This window comes from Cygnus atratus, chromosome 6 (genome assembly GCF_013377495.2).
Source record: "Cygnus atratus isolate AKBS03 ecotype Queensland, Australia chromosome 6, CAtr_DNAZoo_HiC_assembly, whole genome shotgun sequence".
Classification (NCBI taxonomy): Eukaryota; Metazoa; Chordata; class Aves; order Anseriformes; family Anatidae; genus Cygnus; species Cygnus atratus.
The window spans coordinates 40,027,318-40,044,438 of NC_066367.1; the positions used below are offsets into that span (position 1 = coordinate 40,027,318).

General features: G+C 52.2%; 2 protein-coding genes across 9 annotated transcripts in view; one reads left to right on the top strand and one right to left on the bottom strand.

Annotated features, from left to right (window-relative positions):
- Window positions 1–7,728: 7,728 nt before the first annotated feature.
- Window positions 7,729–14,298, top strand: UPP2 (uridine phosphorylase 2). Its single transcript, XM_035566091.1, has 7 exons — window positions 7,729–7,754; window positions 8,262–8,379; window positions 9,394–9,552; window positions 11,295–11,409; window positions 11,922–12,131; window positions 13,561–13,707; window positions 14,126–14,298. Exons 1-7 carry the CDS (start codon window positions 7,729–7,731, stop codon window positions 14,296–14,298), a joined length of 948 nt encoding a protein of 315 aa, XP_035421984.1.
- Window positions 14,299–15,902: 1,604 nt separating this feature from the next.
- Window positions 15,903–17,121, bottom strand: part of CCDC148 (coiled-coil domain containing 148) — a 66,012-nt gene continuing 64,793 nt past the window's right edge. For 4 of the 8 annotated variants that reach the window (XM_050711456.1, XM_050711455.1, XM_050711457.1 and 1 more), the window contains one exon: window positions 15,909–16,558. In XM_050711456.1, the coding sequence (XP_050567413.1) occupies window positions 16,412–16,558 (147 nt within the window). In that variant the 3' untranslated portion in view covers window positions 15,909–16,411. Of the gene's footprint in view, window positions 16,559–17,121 lie in introns of all 8 variants that reach the window. The other 4 variants (XM_050711460.1, XM_035566047.2, XM_035566043.2 and 1 more) reach the window with 4 other exon arrangements.

Below are 17,121 nucleotides of genomic sequence, written 5' to 3' on the forward strand. Positions count from 1 at the left end.
TTTTGATCCTGACCTTTCCAGCCAGAGGAAACGCAACGCGTTACTGCCTATGACAAACACATCTCGGCTGGGGGCAGCCTCCTGCCCGGGCAGCGCCCCGTGGGCCAGGCCACTGGCGGCGGTGTCGGGACACCTCCTAAAGTCAGAGCTCACTGGGGCAGGAGGAGAGCACTATGCTCCAAGTTCAGCTTTTTTAAAACGCCCTTTTCGAATAAGAAGGAAATTATTTTTCAAAGTAATAAAGTTCCTGCGCAGAAATCTAGCCGTCATGTTCTGGAAGTGTCGGCTGCGGATGGCACTGATGAACCAGTCGGTGTTCGGCTGTTTTGCTGACGTGGCAGTTCATCACAGTGGGTGAAGAAATGTGTTTGCTTTCGGTGAATTGGTCTTTTACAGCGGGAGAATGGTCTGTGCGAAAGTTGCCAGCCAGCCCAGCCAGCAGGGCCCTATCCAGGCCCTTTCCCCTTTGAAATGCAAATGCTGCTGGCTGCAGTCCGGCAAGCGGCCTCGCCAGTGCGATTGCACGGCCTCTGGGTCCCATGGGTCAGCCCCAAACACCTGGGTTTTAGAGGCGCTCGCTCGGGTGCCAGTTGTTCCAGCAGTTAGCCATTAACTCTCGCAGCGACGCCTGCTACATGCCGCCGCCTGCACTGCCAACAGCCCGGGTCGTGTCGAGCCGCTCGCGGGGCACGCTTCAGCCTGACGCGCTTCGGCCTGCTGGTTTCACAACCTGCCCGCGGCCCCACGGCCAGCGCCCGCGGCCCCACGGCCAGCTCCTTCGCTCGGGGCCGCCCCGAGGGCTGGGGCTGGCAGTGCTCCCCCCACGCCTCCGCAGCACCGAGGCTGCGAGGGGCCCGCTTCCACCCTCACCCGCTGGTCAAGTGCTGCTGCAGGGGGACTGTGCTTGCCTTGGTTGAAACAGCAGGAATCTCAACCCGTGTAAGTGAGGGCTGGTTCTGCGGTTGAGGAGTAATTTATCTAAGTTTCCGTCCCATGAAATGTAGCAGCCATTAAAAGTCCCATTTCAAAATCATCAGAAAAACCACAGCAGTGCTTACCAAGTGCAGTTCTGCTGCTGCTGCCATAATGAGAACTTTCGTGCTCCTGAGTTGCAGGAAACAGAATTGTGCTGCAAGTGGATGAGAATACAGAATGAAGAAACTCACAGTCACAGTGCTCCTGCAGCTGCAAAAACAGTTTGGGTTTTTCTGAGCTTTTTTTTTTCTTTTTTCTTTTTTCCCCAGCACATTGCAGCGTACAGGGCCATTGGGTTCCTGTGCTGGCTCACATATTTAACCTACACACACTCTTTTCAGAACAGCTGGAATGATGGCGTTGAATTGAATTGCTGAAATGTTTGAATACACGGACATGCAGACAGGGGTGGGCTGGTGCGAGGCCCTGCGTTGGCCCTGCGTGCTGGGGGCTGTCCCCACTGCCCTGCTGGGGTCCCGCCAGCCTGGCCATGCCACGGCCCGGTGCCGCCGGCCCCGCGAGCAGCCGCCAGACGGGCACCGCCACCACAGTCCCAGGCTGCTGGCCGCGGCTGGCGGTACTGACGCAAGTGCCCTCGGCAGCAAACAGAGGAGTCTAAACAGCTGCCAAGCACTGGCACCTCTGTGGGTTCTGAAAAGAAAAGAAAAGGGGAAACAAAACAACAACAACAACAACAACAAAAGTCACATTGATTCATTCACAAACTTCCCTTTTTCTGCCTTTTTTTTTTCATGTAAAGCCTCTGTTTTACCCATCCTGGCACATCACATACAGGCTGAGAAAGAGTCAAAGTCACAAAGCTCAGCTCTGTGATTATGAAAAAATATATGACCTTCTCTTTTCCTGACTTGTACAGGGCAAATTATTAACCCAGCTCTCTGTGCTAACTTCACATGCAGTTCATTCAGTTTTCTAATGAATTTATAGTTTTGAATGGCTAAGAACCTCATCTGTTTAAAATGCTCAATTTTCTAAAAATAGACTCTTTAGAGCACTTCTATTCCACTCTGTTTGGTACAGGAACAGAGGAAAGTAGAGGTTTTCATGTCTCAAGCTAGAAAAGGACAAGAATTGGAAGGTCAATGTTGTGGATGACTTTCAGGGTGATGAACTGGTCGGTTTATGCCTACCTGAACTGAACGTTGGCTGAACATCACACTGCAGGGACCGCAGTCATGGAATCAGGCGTAGCCAATCTGAAACAGGTTTCAGACAAAATGGGATTTTCTGGGATAGTTTCATCCTTTATTGTACACGCCTCATCTGCATCCAGTAAGTGGCTGGCAATAACACTTAAAAATGACAAGGGACATGCCAAAAGGGTGCTTTCAGAAGGCTACTGCACTTCCTGAATGGCAAAAGCCCCGTGCCCCTGAGCCCCACATCTCGCACAGCACCGGAGGTGCCATATGCCCAGAAATCCCTCACCTCGGTCTGCAAATGAGGCATGAACTGTGTCTGACATCAGCGGCCGCTGGAGATACCAGGTCAGGACACCTCTGTAGGCAGCATTTAGTCTTTTTATGTGTTTCCATCTCAAAATATTTGGATAATGTGAGGTTTGGACAACTCATTTTAAAAAATGGAACCAGTGTAAGTTCACCACTGCCTGGAAGCCCCTAATCCTTGGCAGGGTGCAGGAAGCTGCTCAAGCAGCCCCGTGGAGAGAAAACTCAAATCCTAACAAAGCCGGCACGCGGAGCAGTGCAGCAGGGACGGCCAAGCCCAGCCACCCTGCCTGGGGACCTGCTCGTCCCCTGTCCCCGCGGGCACCCCGCCAGCGCAGGGCACGTGGGCAGGAGCCGGTGGCACTGGAGAGGACAGGGCTGGGATGCGCTCGGCCAAGCCCCCGTAAGCAGCCTGAAGAAAAGTTATTTCTCATCCAGTTTTTGAGCTGTGATTGGCCTCGACAGGCACAGTGGCTTGGTGAGCTCCACAGAGGCCCTATGCCCTGCGCCTTGTTGCTGTCCAAATCTCTTCCCAGCCCTCCTGCCTCTGCCTGCACCCACAGGCACAGTGCCTGTCACACGCACCCGCAGGCCCAGCGAGGGAAGGACGAAGGGATAAAAATATCCCTGAAAAAAAACAAAAAGGCAAAAACCCTAGGCACCATCTGGATTCCAAAGCCTGGAGAGCAGGAAAATACCAGGCTGGAAGGGAGCAAGCGCAGCGCTCGGAGGAGCGCACGTGCCGGCACCGGGCGCCGCAGGGTGCCACAGCCGGTCCTGAGTGGGGCAGCGCCGCGGGCGGCCGGGTCGCAGCATGCCGGGCAGCGCCGTGACCGCTCGCACCGCGCTCCAGCCGCTGCGGGGCCGCAGCAGGTGGCCGGGGAGGTGAGGTGAGAGGGGATGGGGCAAGCTGAGAAGTCAGCGGCGATGACGTCCCCATGGGTTGCGAAGGAGCAGAGCAGCTAACTCTGCAAAAGAGAGCTCGGGGTGCAGGCAGCTCGGTGACAGACCTCACATCCATCTCTGGTCACACAGGGCAGGAACAGCGGCCAGACACGTAGTGTCCGGGTGAGCGTCCACAGGGCGGCTGGAGGGAGGCCCTGCGTGGCCGTGCACATCAGGCAGCTGCCTTCTGCCAGAAACAAGCGGGTTTGTAACAATTCTTCACCCCAGGGGAAGACACGTCCTGACAAGCTCTAGTCACTTGCATGTCCCCAGGATTTGTGGTGTCTCGTTTCTTCTCAGGGTGTTTCACTGACTTCTCCCAAAGCCATGAACAGATTTACAGCAATACTAAACCAGGCAAAGAGAAGAACCAGGCAAGCTGTTGATAAATTCTACATTTTGCATGCCTTGATTGCTATTCTGGACCTGTACTTTCAACACAGGGAAGGGAAGGGGCAAGGGCAGGGAAAGCTGTGTACTGGTGGCACATTGCCTTGTTTTATCAGGTGAAAACGACCCCAAGTGCTTTTCCTGCTCTTCCGTGATGATCGCTAGATATCAGCACTGGAGGAATGCACCAGACATCTCCTAGACTGGGCATTTTCATAAGCTTTCTGCTAACGAACCGCAACTGATGACTTAAAAGCTGACACGGACAGGCATCGTGCTCATCGGCCAGGGCTGCAGCATTGCGCGTGTCGGCAGAGCCTGGGCACCACGTCGCAGAGGAGGTATCATGGGAGAGAAATCAGAAAGGAGCCGACTTGAAGAGAAACTGCTCAGGCTTGTTTGGAGCAGACATCACAGCAGCCTGGGCAGGACGTGGCGGGCAGAGCAGCTCTGATGTGCAAGGGCTGACGTGCAGTGTCTATTTTAAACCAGCATTTAGCAGAGTAGAGGTGTTGGACGTGTACAGGAGCGCTGGCTCTCCCGAGCTCTTCACTCGCTCAGAGGCTGTCTAGATTACCATATGCTATCCTGCCGTGTACCTCAGCCCGCTTTATTTGTCATCCCTTAACACATATGCTCGCAGCTCTGCTGCCTGGCACTCGGTAAGTCTGAATTTAGCTCTAAACCAGCCACAAACACACACACGCTAAGGGCTCCGGTCTCTGTTTCTCACCTTCCTCACTTCCCCACCTGCCTTGCAAAGAGAACACAGTCCTGCAGCGTCTGCCACCGTGGGCAGGACTGCTGGGGGCACAGAGACACCACGCAGCGGGGGAGAACGGCCCCACCGAACAACCGAGGGCATATCTAAGGCATCTCCAAGGGGGACAACAGCAAGGAAAACAATCACAAAGGAGGAACCCAAGAGTGAGGTCTTCATTACTGACCAGAACCTGACCAGGCAGCGAGCCAACCCGCACAAAGACAAGCTCTGAAACTGCCCCAAAATGTACATGGCAGCGGCAACTGCTGTCCCTTCACTTCAGGATCAGTTCTGGGAATCCAAAAGCACAAGTCAACCGTTTCCCTCGGGCTTGTTTACTTACAAAGAACACGCTCGTTCCTTTTACCTTGAACGCGGCAGGGACAAACAACACTAGGAACATTGCTTACTCACAGCTTCTCAGCCTGCCTTCCCAGGCAGAGCTTTGTCCCAAGGGGATTTCTGCCTCTGCTCACTCCACAGGGCTGCTCTCCAAAACCTTGCCTTTTGCCTCTTGGACACCTGTAGCCCTGTGAGGGTGCTGGGTGACCCTGCCCAGACCCAGCGGGGTTGCACTCAGCCCAGCAGCACTGGGCTCCCGGCAGGGAATATGCGATGCTGTGCTCTGGCACTTCTCCAGTACCTGAGATGTGCTGGTGGCCTCGGCCCCCGGCCCAGCCTGTGGCACAGAGCTGCTCCTGCCCCATGGCAGCACCCAGCGTGGTGCCGGGAAGCCAAGGGCTGGTGGTCACACCACGCCGAGCCCATCACACCACAATGTGCCCATCACATCATGCCGTGCCCATCACACCACACTGTGCACAACCCCATCCACCTCACCTGCTGCAGGAGGTGGTACCAGGAGCAGACCAGCATCTCTGCAGGCAGAACACAAAGTGTCCTTTGGATAGCGAATCCAGGGCAATTTCTTCCTGGGCAAGTGCAGAACCAGTCAAAACCCTGTATTTCCTGAGGTCTGCTCTTCAGCTGATCTCCTCTGAGAGAGGTCTTACGTTTTTGGCAAAGGAGAGATGTGCCATGGCTTTGCAAAAGGTGTGGCTGCAGCTGGGTCCGCACTGGCCGTCCGCCCTGCGCACTCCACTGGCAGCAGGCAAGGATGTCACGCATTGCAGCTGGGTCCACTAGAATATTATTTTTAGTTCTTAAGTAAATATTTAGCTAAAAAGTCACCTGTGCACTCAGGAAAATAATTTTGTCATGAGACAGTTTACAATAGCACAAGTGCAGAACTTGCCAGACATGTCCAAAAATACTTGGCTGCAAGTGTGAAGAAGGGGAGGCAAAGAAATCCTGCATTTAACAGACCAAGCCAGCAACCTCTGCCCACAGGATCACGCTGGCTCGGGGCAATACCCACCCTGCTTCACCGCAGGGTCACTGGCATGATGGCAGCTGTCTGTCCATCCACCATTCTGCCAGATCCTGCCTTTCCCTCCAGCCCTGCTGAACTTGCTCCCAGCGCAGGCTCTGCCCGGTCGCAGAGTGCCAGCGGCTGGGCTCGGCTCGCTGCAGAGCTGGTGTTCCACTGTGCCGACACTGCCGTGCCACAGCGCGACCAGCACCCTCCTCCTCTGAACCTCTGCAGGCTGCAAGGCAGTGCTCGAGCAGCTGGGAAGTGATGGAGCGGGGTGAGAGACTTGTGCAATTCCTTCTGCATCTGCTAGGCTCCTGACACAAGTAGATGATTTTTGTGCCCACTCATCCACAGACTCATCTGGGCTCTGAGGCGCAAGCTGTTCTTTCTGCTTTGTGCATCATCTACAGCAATGGGTGCTCTACAAGCCAAATTAGCCTCAGCAGTGGCTGGGTGACAGCTCCGACTGCAGCACATCTGTGTGGAAGCCGGGGGTCCCCCGCAGCCCCGCTCCTCCAGCAGGGTGGGACCTGCCGGCAGCGGGGATGCTGACTGTGCACCTGGGGCACAGATCCCGAGCGGGGCGACCTCGCACCACTTCGCCAAACGAGCACACGCCAAAGGAAGCTGGCAAACCCACGGCAAGCCAAAACTGACCTCAGCTCCACCACGGTGCTTGCAGCCAGCATTTGCAAGTAGCAAACCTTCCTGTTGTAGTCTCCAAATGAAGTAATGCTAAGTGGACAATACTGTAAAGAGCCTTGTGACAGTCTGCATATTAACTGCAATGTGCCCCAAACACTTAATGCTGTGCTGAGAGGGACGAGTGTCTGTGTGACTGACACAGTTCAAGACTGCAGGAAGCACTGCATGTGCATCCCCAAGGACACTTTTTCTGCGTACCTCTCGTCTCAATCTGGTGCACTCTGAAAGGAAAAAGAAAAACCAAATCCATATTCTTCGGGAACGCTGTGGAGTGTCAGCAATAAGTCATCTTTGGCAGGAATATGTTAACAGCATCCAGAGCAGAGAAACCATTGCAGCCTGACTTTGGTACAACTCCAGCAAGTCTGAAATGTTCATACGGGCTCCACTCCAGCCCTCCTCAGATCCTTCCTGATCCCATCTTGGGCAAGACATCCAAGTTACACTTTTCTGTACAACTGGTTTGTAATGCTTATTTGACTTTCCATGGTGTTTTGCAATGTTAAGGGCTTGGACACGTACATGCTTTCAAATGTCAGCGGCATCCCCGCTGCCAGAAGCCCCACCTGCAGATACGCTGGGCCGCTCCTGGGAGCCGATCGCACCATGCTCAGGCCCGGGATCCATTCCGGGGCCCCTCATGCTCTGGCATGGGAACACACCATGCCACGCCACGCAGGTCTCGGAGCCAACGCACCGTTTGCACGAAGCCATCACACACGTGTGCCAGCCCTGCAGCCCCGCGCCGGCCAAAGGGCAAGTGGGCGTGCGGCCGGAGCCTGCGGGCGAAGGTGAGCCGGGGTTAGGAGCGACACACCTGCAAAAGCAGCCAATGCGGGGCTCTGGGACCACGTCCCAGGACAAACAGCAGCGCTGGCCCGGAGGAGGAACATCTCGCACCTACCTGACAAATGGGAGCAGGAGGAGGGAGGTGGTCCTGCTGCTGTCTGGGGTGTTGCACAAAGCGGGGAGAGAGTATTTAACACCCTGCAGAGCCGCCTCAGATCTCTTCCTAGCTCCAATAGCTCGCAGCTGAAGAAATAGCACGGTGTTTTCCTTGCCTTTTCTGCAGGGTATCGCTTTCAGCTGACTCTGGCAGAGCCGTCATGACTGAAACAACAGGTTACTCTGGGTGAGTCATGGGAGAGGCTTTGAATTTGTTTTAATAAGACAAGAAAAATGTTCTCTGGGTTTTCTTTAAGCCTTACTTATAAAATTGGCCTGTATTGTTATTTAGTTGCTTTACATCTATTAAAGCACTTGGAAAGGCAAGGTAAACCAACCTCCTGCCATCTGCAGAACCCGAATTTAATTTGCACTTATACTGTTAGGCAATTATTTGGGACAATACAAATATAAAATCCTGATTTGCTAAGAGCTTAATAAGCTGTCACATATGATGCAGCACAGTACACTACCTGTTAGATACCTGTAGCAGTATTATATCAAAGAGCTAAGTTCGACAAAACTGATGACAAATATTGAGAACCCCTTTCTGCCAAGTATGTAGGGACAGTAAAAACAGTGCTGAAGGGGCTCCCAAAAGCAGCAGGTGTGAGGAGGACGAGCACTCGTGAGGCTCTGGCAGGAAGGCAGCTGCCTGCCGCCCGCTCACCCGGCTCTGCCCTTCTCCCCGCAGCGGTGGGCTCGTCCTCATCAAAAACCCGCACCTGCACACGATGGAGGAGGACATTCTGTATCACTTGGACTTGGGAACAAGGACGCACAACCTGCCTGCTATGTTTGGGGACATAAAGGTAAGTAGCAGGGGCAAAAGTGAGGCAGCAGCTCCCAGGCGCGCAGGGCTCTCCATCCCCTTGTCCCGCGGCGCTGCCGTCCTGTGCCGGGGCACCGCTGCTGTGGGTGCGCCAGCTGGAGGCAGGATCTGGCCACCTGCAAAGGGTCTCAGTGGCTTGTTTGGGACAGAAGGCCCAATAGAAAACTCTCCTTTAAAATACCTGCCATTCAGTAAAACCTGAGGTTATGTTGGCCTCCCTGTTAGAGGACAGGCAGGAAGCACTTGTCCAAAGCATCCGAGCTGAGCTTTGTGTGCTGGAGACAGGGGAAAGAGGACGTCCTATTTTTAGCTGAGGCCGAAGCACAAAGCTGTCAAGCACAGGCTGTCAGTGCTCCCATCCCACATTAAATCAGAGCAGGGGAAGAGTCACGGAGCCACAGGGCTCGAGGAACCCGGCACAGCCATCACCACGCCTGGGCTCCCCCTTCCCTGCAGGTCAGTAGCGCTGCCCACGCAGCCACACGCCAGCCCCCTCCCATGTTTAGGGAGCGGTTTTTGTTTTAGTATGGAAACTGAGAAAATTTGTCCCTTTCCTCCCTGACTCTGTGGCCTCCGTGTCATCAGCAGTGCTCTCTAATTGCAGTAGACACTGCTGATAGAATAAAGAAAATGACAAGCTACTCTAACATCTGGCTTTGCTTTCCTTTGCTGTCAGTAGGAATACTAACAGCTTAAATTGGCCAAACATATTACAGTGAAATTACTTTAGATCTTCTTGACTTGGAGCTGACACCCAGCTCTGTGCAGCTGTACGGCTGTCTCGGCCCAGCGCAGTCACAGCCGCAGAGGAGCACAGCTTGGCTTTCACGGCAGCTCCTGGTGTTGAGACCCCCGTTGCTCTGATGCCCCTTGGCTGCCTGTGAGGAGGCAGCACTCGCTGCTCGCATCTGGTGCAGCTGGACACTGCCACGTTAGGACTGACTCGATACCCATTTTAGTGAAAAATACCCACAAACTCACATTTTACACCCAGTTTGTCTGCGTTGGCGGCAGCCCGAACAGGATGAAGGCGTTTGCCCAGTTCATGCACAAGGAGCTGGGGCTCGAGGGCAGTGGGGAGGACCTGGCTGACATCTGCGCAGGGACGGACCGCTACGCCATGTACCGCACGGGGCCGGTGCTCTCCATCAGCGTAAGTACTGTGAGGCGATGCTCCGCGAGGCTCCGCGCACCTTCCAGCCCCGGCACCATGGCCCCGGCCTCTGGCACAGCCTTGGCCCAGCCGCCGCCAGCTTCTCCCCTTGCCTGGTGTTCAGCCATTGCCACCACCACAGTCCCTCAGCCACGGTTGTCCTCGGCTTGCCTGACACTTCCCGCTTAAAAGGCGCAGAGCTCAGAATGAGCAGGCATGCATTTTGCTCATCTCAGCAGTGTGGCCGTTCACCAGGCAAAGAGCAGTTCCCATCACGAATGAACTATGAAATATTGCCGACAGTACTGCACTGGCATGGGTTCCCAAGTGAAAACCTTGCCCCATTATTGGTCCCTCCAGGAACAGTGGTGTTTTTGGCACTGCACAGGGGAAGGAGCAAGCACGGGCTGCAATGGTGGGTGCTGGCGCCCCAGGGCCCACTGCTGCTGCCGCTTTTTCGGGCACGGGATCAGTCTCGCACCCGGTTCACAGGAGGTGGCACCGCTCAGACAGGAGGGATCACGTCTGGTTCCTCTGACAGAACCGAACCAAACCTGACTGACAGAGAAGCCTGAGGGAATCGATCTGGCAGGATCCCAGGGAAAAAGCCCTGCAGGTTTTTCTCTGCCCCACCTGGCAGCAGCTGTGCCGGGCAGCAGCCGTGCGGCAGCCACCGCCCTGTCGGCACGAGCCTCCCGAGCACGGCGCCCAGCGGCTGCCAACACCGCGAGTTTGCGAGTTGCTTGGAAACACAGATGAACTCGAACATACCGGAGGTAGGAAGACAGCTTCTGGCTTTGACTATTTACAGAGAGAATAAATTTTTTAGACATTGGCAAACAGCTCAGGCTGACGTTCCAGAATAATAACATGCAAAATGTTTTCATATTTAAAACGTGATAGAAGACTGTAGACCATCAGCCTCACAGCCAAAAAGAGACGTTGTAATATGAGAACTGACTGCCAATGTGCTTCTTCAGATACACTTCCTTCAGGTTTTTGAACACGATGGAGATGGCAAAAAGAAAAAAACAGAGGCCTTTCTCATGAAAAAAAAGGCTGTACTGTCAAATACCTTTTGTTTTTAAGGGTGAAACCAAGAAAAGGATGGTGACTGAGCAACAGAGCAGAGACCTGAGATGAGACACAAGGGAGCAGAGAGAAGGGGCAGCCCCGGCAGCCAAGGACTGAGGGGGCGGCACCAGCCCCTGCCGAGCGGGCCGAACCCATCCGTTGTCCCTTGTGCCCAGCGACGTGGGAGAGGTGCTGTGGTGTGGGCAGGGACAGCTGGGAGGCACCCAGAGGAGCGGCGGCTCAGGTAGCTTTTGCCAGATCTCACCGTTAAGAGCATGGTCAGGACACGACAAACAACAAAAGTCAGCACGTGGCATAAGGATGAGCAGCGTGAGGAAGCGCTTGGAGCATTCAGCTGCCGGGGTGCATTTGTGGAGAGCACTTTCCTGAAGGAGAGACACCACCTGTGCCCCACATAGTGGTCCCTGGGCACAAACACCAGCTCTGTGGACAAGAACATTAAAATCACCAAGAGGAGGAGAGGGCTAGATGCTTTACCTGGGCAGGCTACAAAGACGTGAGAGGTCTCCAGCCCCAAAAGACACCTGCTGCTGGCCTCATCATCAGGAAGAGGCCACAGTGTAATCCTGAGCTCGCAGTGGTCAGGTACCTGCCACCTACTGTGGTGTCACAAGGAACAACCCTTTTCTTTTTTTTCCTCTCAACAGCACGGGATGGGCATCCCTTCCATTTCCATTATGCTTCATGAACTAATCAAACTGCTGCACCACGCAAAATGCCGAGACGTTACTATTATACGCATCGGTACTTCTGGAGGCTTAGGTAAGCTGTCTAAGGCCTTTTTCCAAGCAAAAGGCTATTAATAAAAAAAAATTCTCAGCAATGGGTGATGTAGTTATGAGCTTTTGCATTTTGCCAAGTCCTCAGATATCAAACACCAAGATGATATTTTATTTTGGGGTTAAAACCCAGGACACTTCTAGCGACTGGTTTAGCAGATGGCACGTTTCGTTATGCCTGCCAGGGCAGCAGTGCTGCTCATGCCTGTGCAAGCTGGTGCTGGGGTGCGGTCTCTGCAAGCCAGAAGCAATTAAAATGCTGTCACTCAGCAGGTTCCCACAGTCACTTACCATGTGCTGATTTTCTGCATTTTACTTATACATCTGTGCCACTCCATAAATTTCAATTATTCTCTCACATCTGTTTTGCTAAAAATAAAAATTAAAAAAAAACTCACATAGGTACCTAGTGATGTTTTTCTGTCATGCTGAAGTCTTACAAAGAGGTCACAAGTGCCATGAGCGCTGGCTTAGCCTCAGCCTTTGTTTTCACAGGGATCGAGGCTGGCTCCGTTGTGATCACGGACACGGCCGTGGACGCCTCCTTCCAGCCGCGGTTCGAGCAGGTGGTGCTGGGCGATGTGGTGGTGCGGAGCACGGACCTGGACAGGGACCTCGCGGAGGAGCTCCTCGCCTGCAGCAAGGAGGTCCCCGACTTCCCCACGCTCATTGGGCACACCATGTGCACCTACGATTTCTACGAAGGTAAGCGCGCTCTGGCTGATCCCCTTCCCCACGGACACGGTGCCGAGTGTTCATGCTCTTACGCAGGCAGAACCGCCCATGCTAATGATCCTAGGGGTGGCAGGAGCTGACCCGCTGCTTTGTTCGTTAGTTTGGAGGTCAAGGCGGGCTGCACCTTCAGAACCTGCAGTGCCCACGTCAGCACTTTGCCAGGGCACGGCCTTCCCTGCCAACCGGTCGCCCCGCACTTGTCAGTTCGATTTGTAACATCAACTGCAGGGCCGGTGCTGCTGCAGTTGGGGGGGTCACGAGGATCCATCCGGGCAGCGGTGGCTCCCCGGGGACAGTGCAGGTGCTGGGGACCTCTGCCATGACATGGGGAGCTGCGTGTGGTCAGGGGCCCTCCAAAAGCAGGCTGAGAGCCTCGCCCTGGCAGAGAAACATCCCCTTGCCAGCACCCCTCCCCTTATCCCAGCAGATGGGTTGCGCTCAGCTGTTTCTTATAAGACTGTAACTTCATAATCACCAAACACGAGAAAAATGTCAGGAAGTGTGCGATGTTTATGTAAACAAACTTCGCTTACTCTGGAACTGTTTCCTTTGCAAAATGAAATGCTGATTACAGAGTAGATGAAATGTAATAAATGAAGAATTAATAATCTGAGAACTATTTATAAACCTTTGGATCTGCTTGCAAATGCAACCATATGCATATTGCTCGAGGCCATGTTTTATTTAAATAAAAAACCATTAAGAGGATTAACAGTAGGAAGAGCAATAAAATGCAGCACTCTTCCCAGGTTGGCACTGCCGCAGGTATATGTTTTGCTTGCACAAAGGATGTTGTGTGCTGTGCAAGAGGCGTAGCTGCACAGGCCCACCGCACGGGAAGGCCCGCGGTGGGAGCGCCAGCGCCCCAGGGTCCGGCTCCCCAGCCGGTGCCCAAGGGGGGAATGCCACTCGCAAACAGCTCCGGCTGCCCGCACCCACAGCACTCCCTACAGAAAAAAAAAAAAAAAAAAATTAAAGGGACTTTCCTCTCCCTGATTTTCCCATCTTCACAGCTTGCTATGCTCCTTCCACAAAGATCTGGCACTGCCAGGATTTAAGCTAGCAGACCTGCAGCTGACATGCACTGCAGACCTCAGAGGAGCTGTGAGGATTTACCCCAGCAGAGTGCAAGACACCTGTACTGAATCCCTGTGGTTAGTCTTCCTTTTTACAAGTGTTAAAACATGTGTAGTTTTCTCCTCTATACAGAGACATAGCACACTAGCTTTCAAAGTTCAGGTTAATTGGAACATGAATTAAGTAGCTATGCAAAGGGAAACTTGGTCGGCTTCAGACAAAACATGGGCACTGCAGGGCTTTCCAGCTGAAGCTACCCCCAGGTTACTGTGACAGCAGCCCTGCGAGGACAAGCAATGACAGCCCTTCATTTCCTTTCAAGGTCAGGGGAGATTAGACGGAGCGTTGTGCTCTTTCTCCAGTGAAAAAAAGTTGGAATACTTAAAAAGAGCTCACGAGGCTGGCGTGAGAAACATTGAAATGGAGTCCACGGCGTTCGCTGCCATGTGCAGGCTGTGCGGTTTGAAAGGTGAGTCCCTGCCGCAGGCTGCTTCCCGGCCGTACCTTCACCCGACGCGGGGCTTGGGTTTGTTATGAGATCCAGATGACCTGAAGGCCAAAAACACATTCCTAACAATTTCCACTAGAAAAAGTACTCTAAAACAAATCCCGTGGCTCAGTAAAAAACTCAGTTTGTTTTAAAAGGCCTGAGCGTGTGTCAGATGAAAAAAAAAATGTAAATCCCCTCACCCCTCCCTGCTGGACACGCTTCTTGGCAGCAGAGGCGCAGCTCTGCCCCCCATCTTGTCTGCCCACAGCCCCCGCAGCGTCCCGTGGCTTCTGCTGCAGGCGAGCGCAGTGCGAGGGGCTCTCCCCGAGGCCTGGCGCCCGCCATAGCACAGGGGCTCCTGTCTGCACGGTAAAGCAGCACTTGGGCTGCCTTGCAGCTGCTGTTGTCTGCGTGGCACTCCTGGACCGCCTGGAGGGGGACCAGATCCGGGCACCCCGTGAGGTGCTGCGGGAGTACCAGCAGCGGCCTCAGCGCCTGATCGCCACCTTCATCCGGAGACGCCTGGGGCTGCACCCACCCGCGGGACGCGTGCTCCCCTCCAGCGACTGAGGGCACCACCGACCGGCACGGCCCGTGAGCAACAGCTGGGCCCCGGTGCCGCCAGCGCCCATAGCACACACCGGGGGCACACAGGACCAAGCCCCGGCACACACTGCAGGCGAGCAGACCTTTTCTGGGAAGCCAAAAGGAGGGACTCGGTCACAACGCGCTCCCCCAAGGCTGAGCAGGTGCTGCTGCCCACGAGCAGGGCGGCTGGGTTTCGCAAACATCACAGTGCCAGAGCTGTGGGCCTCAAATAGTTTGAACTGCACCAACATCATCGAGCACCCAAGGAGAGCAGCAGCCGAAATTCACTCAGGAGAGGAGTGTGTCACCAAGCTGGCTCCTGCTCAAGGAACATGCAGGGCTGTCCCGTGGGGGTGGCTCCTGCCCACCCTGCCCCTGGGCAGAGGATGGCTTTGCTTCAGGCGCGTTGCCGAAAGCTACATAAATAGCATAGCAAAATTAATTTGCACTTGTGAACATTGTTGTTACACACTGCTGTTACGACAGGCGTTCAGACTCACATTCATGCAATATGGAACGGTGCTTGAACCTCGTGTGGCTCCAGAGCCCGGCAGGGCAGGGAGCACACACCATCTGCACCAACCTGGTGTCACCAGCTGCAGCCACTGGTCCTCCATGCCCTCTGCAAAGCAGCACACACTGAGGACACAGACAACGATCTCTAAGTATCACCACGAGCTGTAAAAGACCAAATTGCTCCTGGGCAGTGGGTAGAGGGGCTTTCACAGGCGTGTGTGTACAGCCTGGCCAACTTCCTACTGAAATTGCTTCCAGTTTTGAAGGCTCACTTACAAGGTCGCTCGCAAATTAATTTTGACAGCTTTAGAACTATAAGATTTAAGAGTTCTGATAAATAAATTTTTTACATATCGAAAAACTTCCAGTTCAGGAGATTCTTCCGAAAGCTCGGTTCTGCCCAACTCACCCCTTGGCACACTTAGTAACTCTACCCTTAGCGTAGAGTTACTTGATGTGTCAAAAAGGAAGATGATCTGATTTCCGTGCCAGGCGAGGAGGTATGTGGTAGCCAGCAGTAAAATCTCTGTCTTGGTGTTTGCCTTATTTGCACCATGGACTCTGCTGATAATGCTGACAGGCCCTCCTTGATCCTCATCCTCAATTTCTCATTTGGGTAGCGAGGAATTACTGTCTGCTTTGCAAGGCATTGGTAGGTATGCGATCCATTAACGTTTATAAGGCATCACAACATTATGCTAATGAAGTTCTTTTTAACATCTAGATACTCAGATATGGATGTTCTGATATTTATTGTCCTTTTTGGTTAAGCTGCTAACTGTAACTTGTTTACATACAGAATAAATTTCACAGTCATCTTATGTAAGGCTTGAAAATGTAATCAGTTACAAAATTAAACGACATCAATTTCCCGTTCATTTAATAGAATCATATTCCATAGTTTCAGCTGCAAAATAAAGATCCCAGATCTGAAATGGTATTTCTAATTTATAATTTATTCTGAAAGAGTAATCGTCAATATGAAATTGCTTGCATGATTGGTTTGCAGTAAATATGATGCAGCAAATTGGTTTCTAAATATAGACAAAGGTTAAGTTTCTTCTTATAGTAACCAGGGAATAATAGGAGCATTCATGATAACGAAGATTTTATAATTAAAAGAATCAAGTTCTCAAGCAACCTGGAATGAATTATGTATCATAATTACTATGTATCATAGTGTAATCTAAAGTGACTGTGAAGCTATTTTGGATTTATGCTGTCATTACAAACCAGAATTCCTACCTAAGATGATATATATCAAATTGGCCAGTAATGTCTGTGGGAGTTTTTCATGTACAGGTGACCAATTTTCCAGTAGAGGGGGACATGGAAAATTCTGCAGCATTATTCTATAGCAGCCTACACCCACCAGATTTCCATAAAACCTTCACCAAGGCAGGTGTAAAATGGTGTACTGAGCACTGTATAGGAAAGGCACATTGTTTTTTTAAATGATTGTACACAGTGACAACAAAGTAGTTCCACTACACAGTCTACAGGAAATTTATTTAAAGTTTTTGCATAATGGCCCACACTACACCCCTGAAGCTTCTCTGTTCTTGATACATGACGTGCTCTACCTTTTAAAAGCCGTAGATTCCATATCTCTTCTTGGAAGTTTCAGTGGAGGAATTTTTGGTAAAATTTCTTTTGCGTAAAGTGTTTTATGAAGTCCAGCTTCTCGAAGAGCTAACTCAACTCGAACTCTAGGGTCAGAAATGATCTGTTAAAACAAACCACAGCAATGACGAATAGAAACAAAACGGTACTTTCCTCATTTGCACAGTGTATCTTACAGGTTATCTGTCAATGTGTATATTCGAAAAGTTCTAAAAGGCAATTACAACTATTATGCTCATAAAATAAAGCCTTTAAAAGCAGAGAAACTCTATAATGAATAAGCGTTATCTCACTGCACATATTTTGATATAATCCTTTTTAATATCAATGAAAACAACCCATTTTAACAAAGAGTCCTGGTTTTCCATTCCTCATCAAAACTCTAAGGGCAGATGAGAAAACTGAGTGACTTTTAATTCAGCCTACTCACTGAATAGATTTTGACTTTTCTGATGTTCCCCATCGGCACAACCCTGCTTTCAGCACACAACTTCTCATCTCTTCCTGTTTGCTTCTACGGGATCTGAGTGCTTCAAACGCATTTATGTTCTTTTCACAGCACTGCCTTGTGACTACATATCAGTACCACTTTCATTTACATAACAACAACTAAGGCCCAGGGAAATTAATGCTAAAATCTGTCAAAAGTTTAGCTGACAACATTTG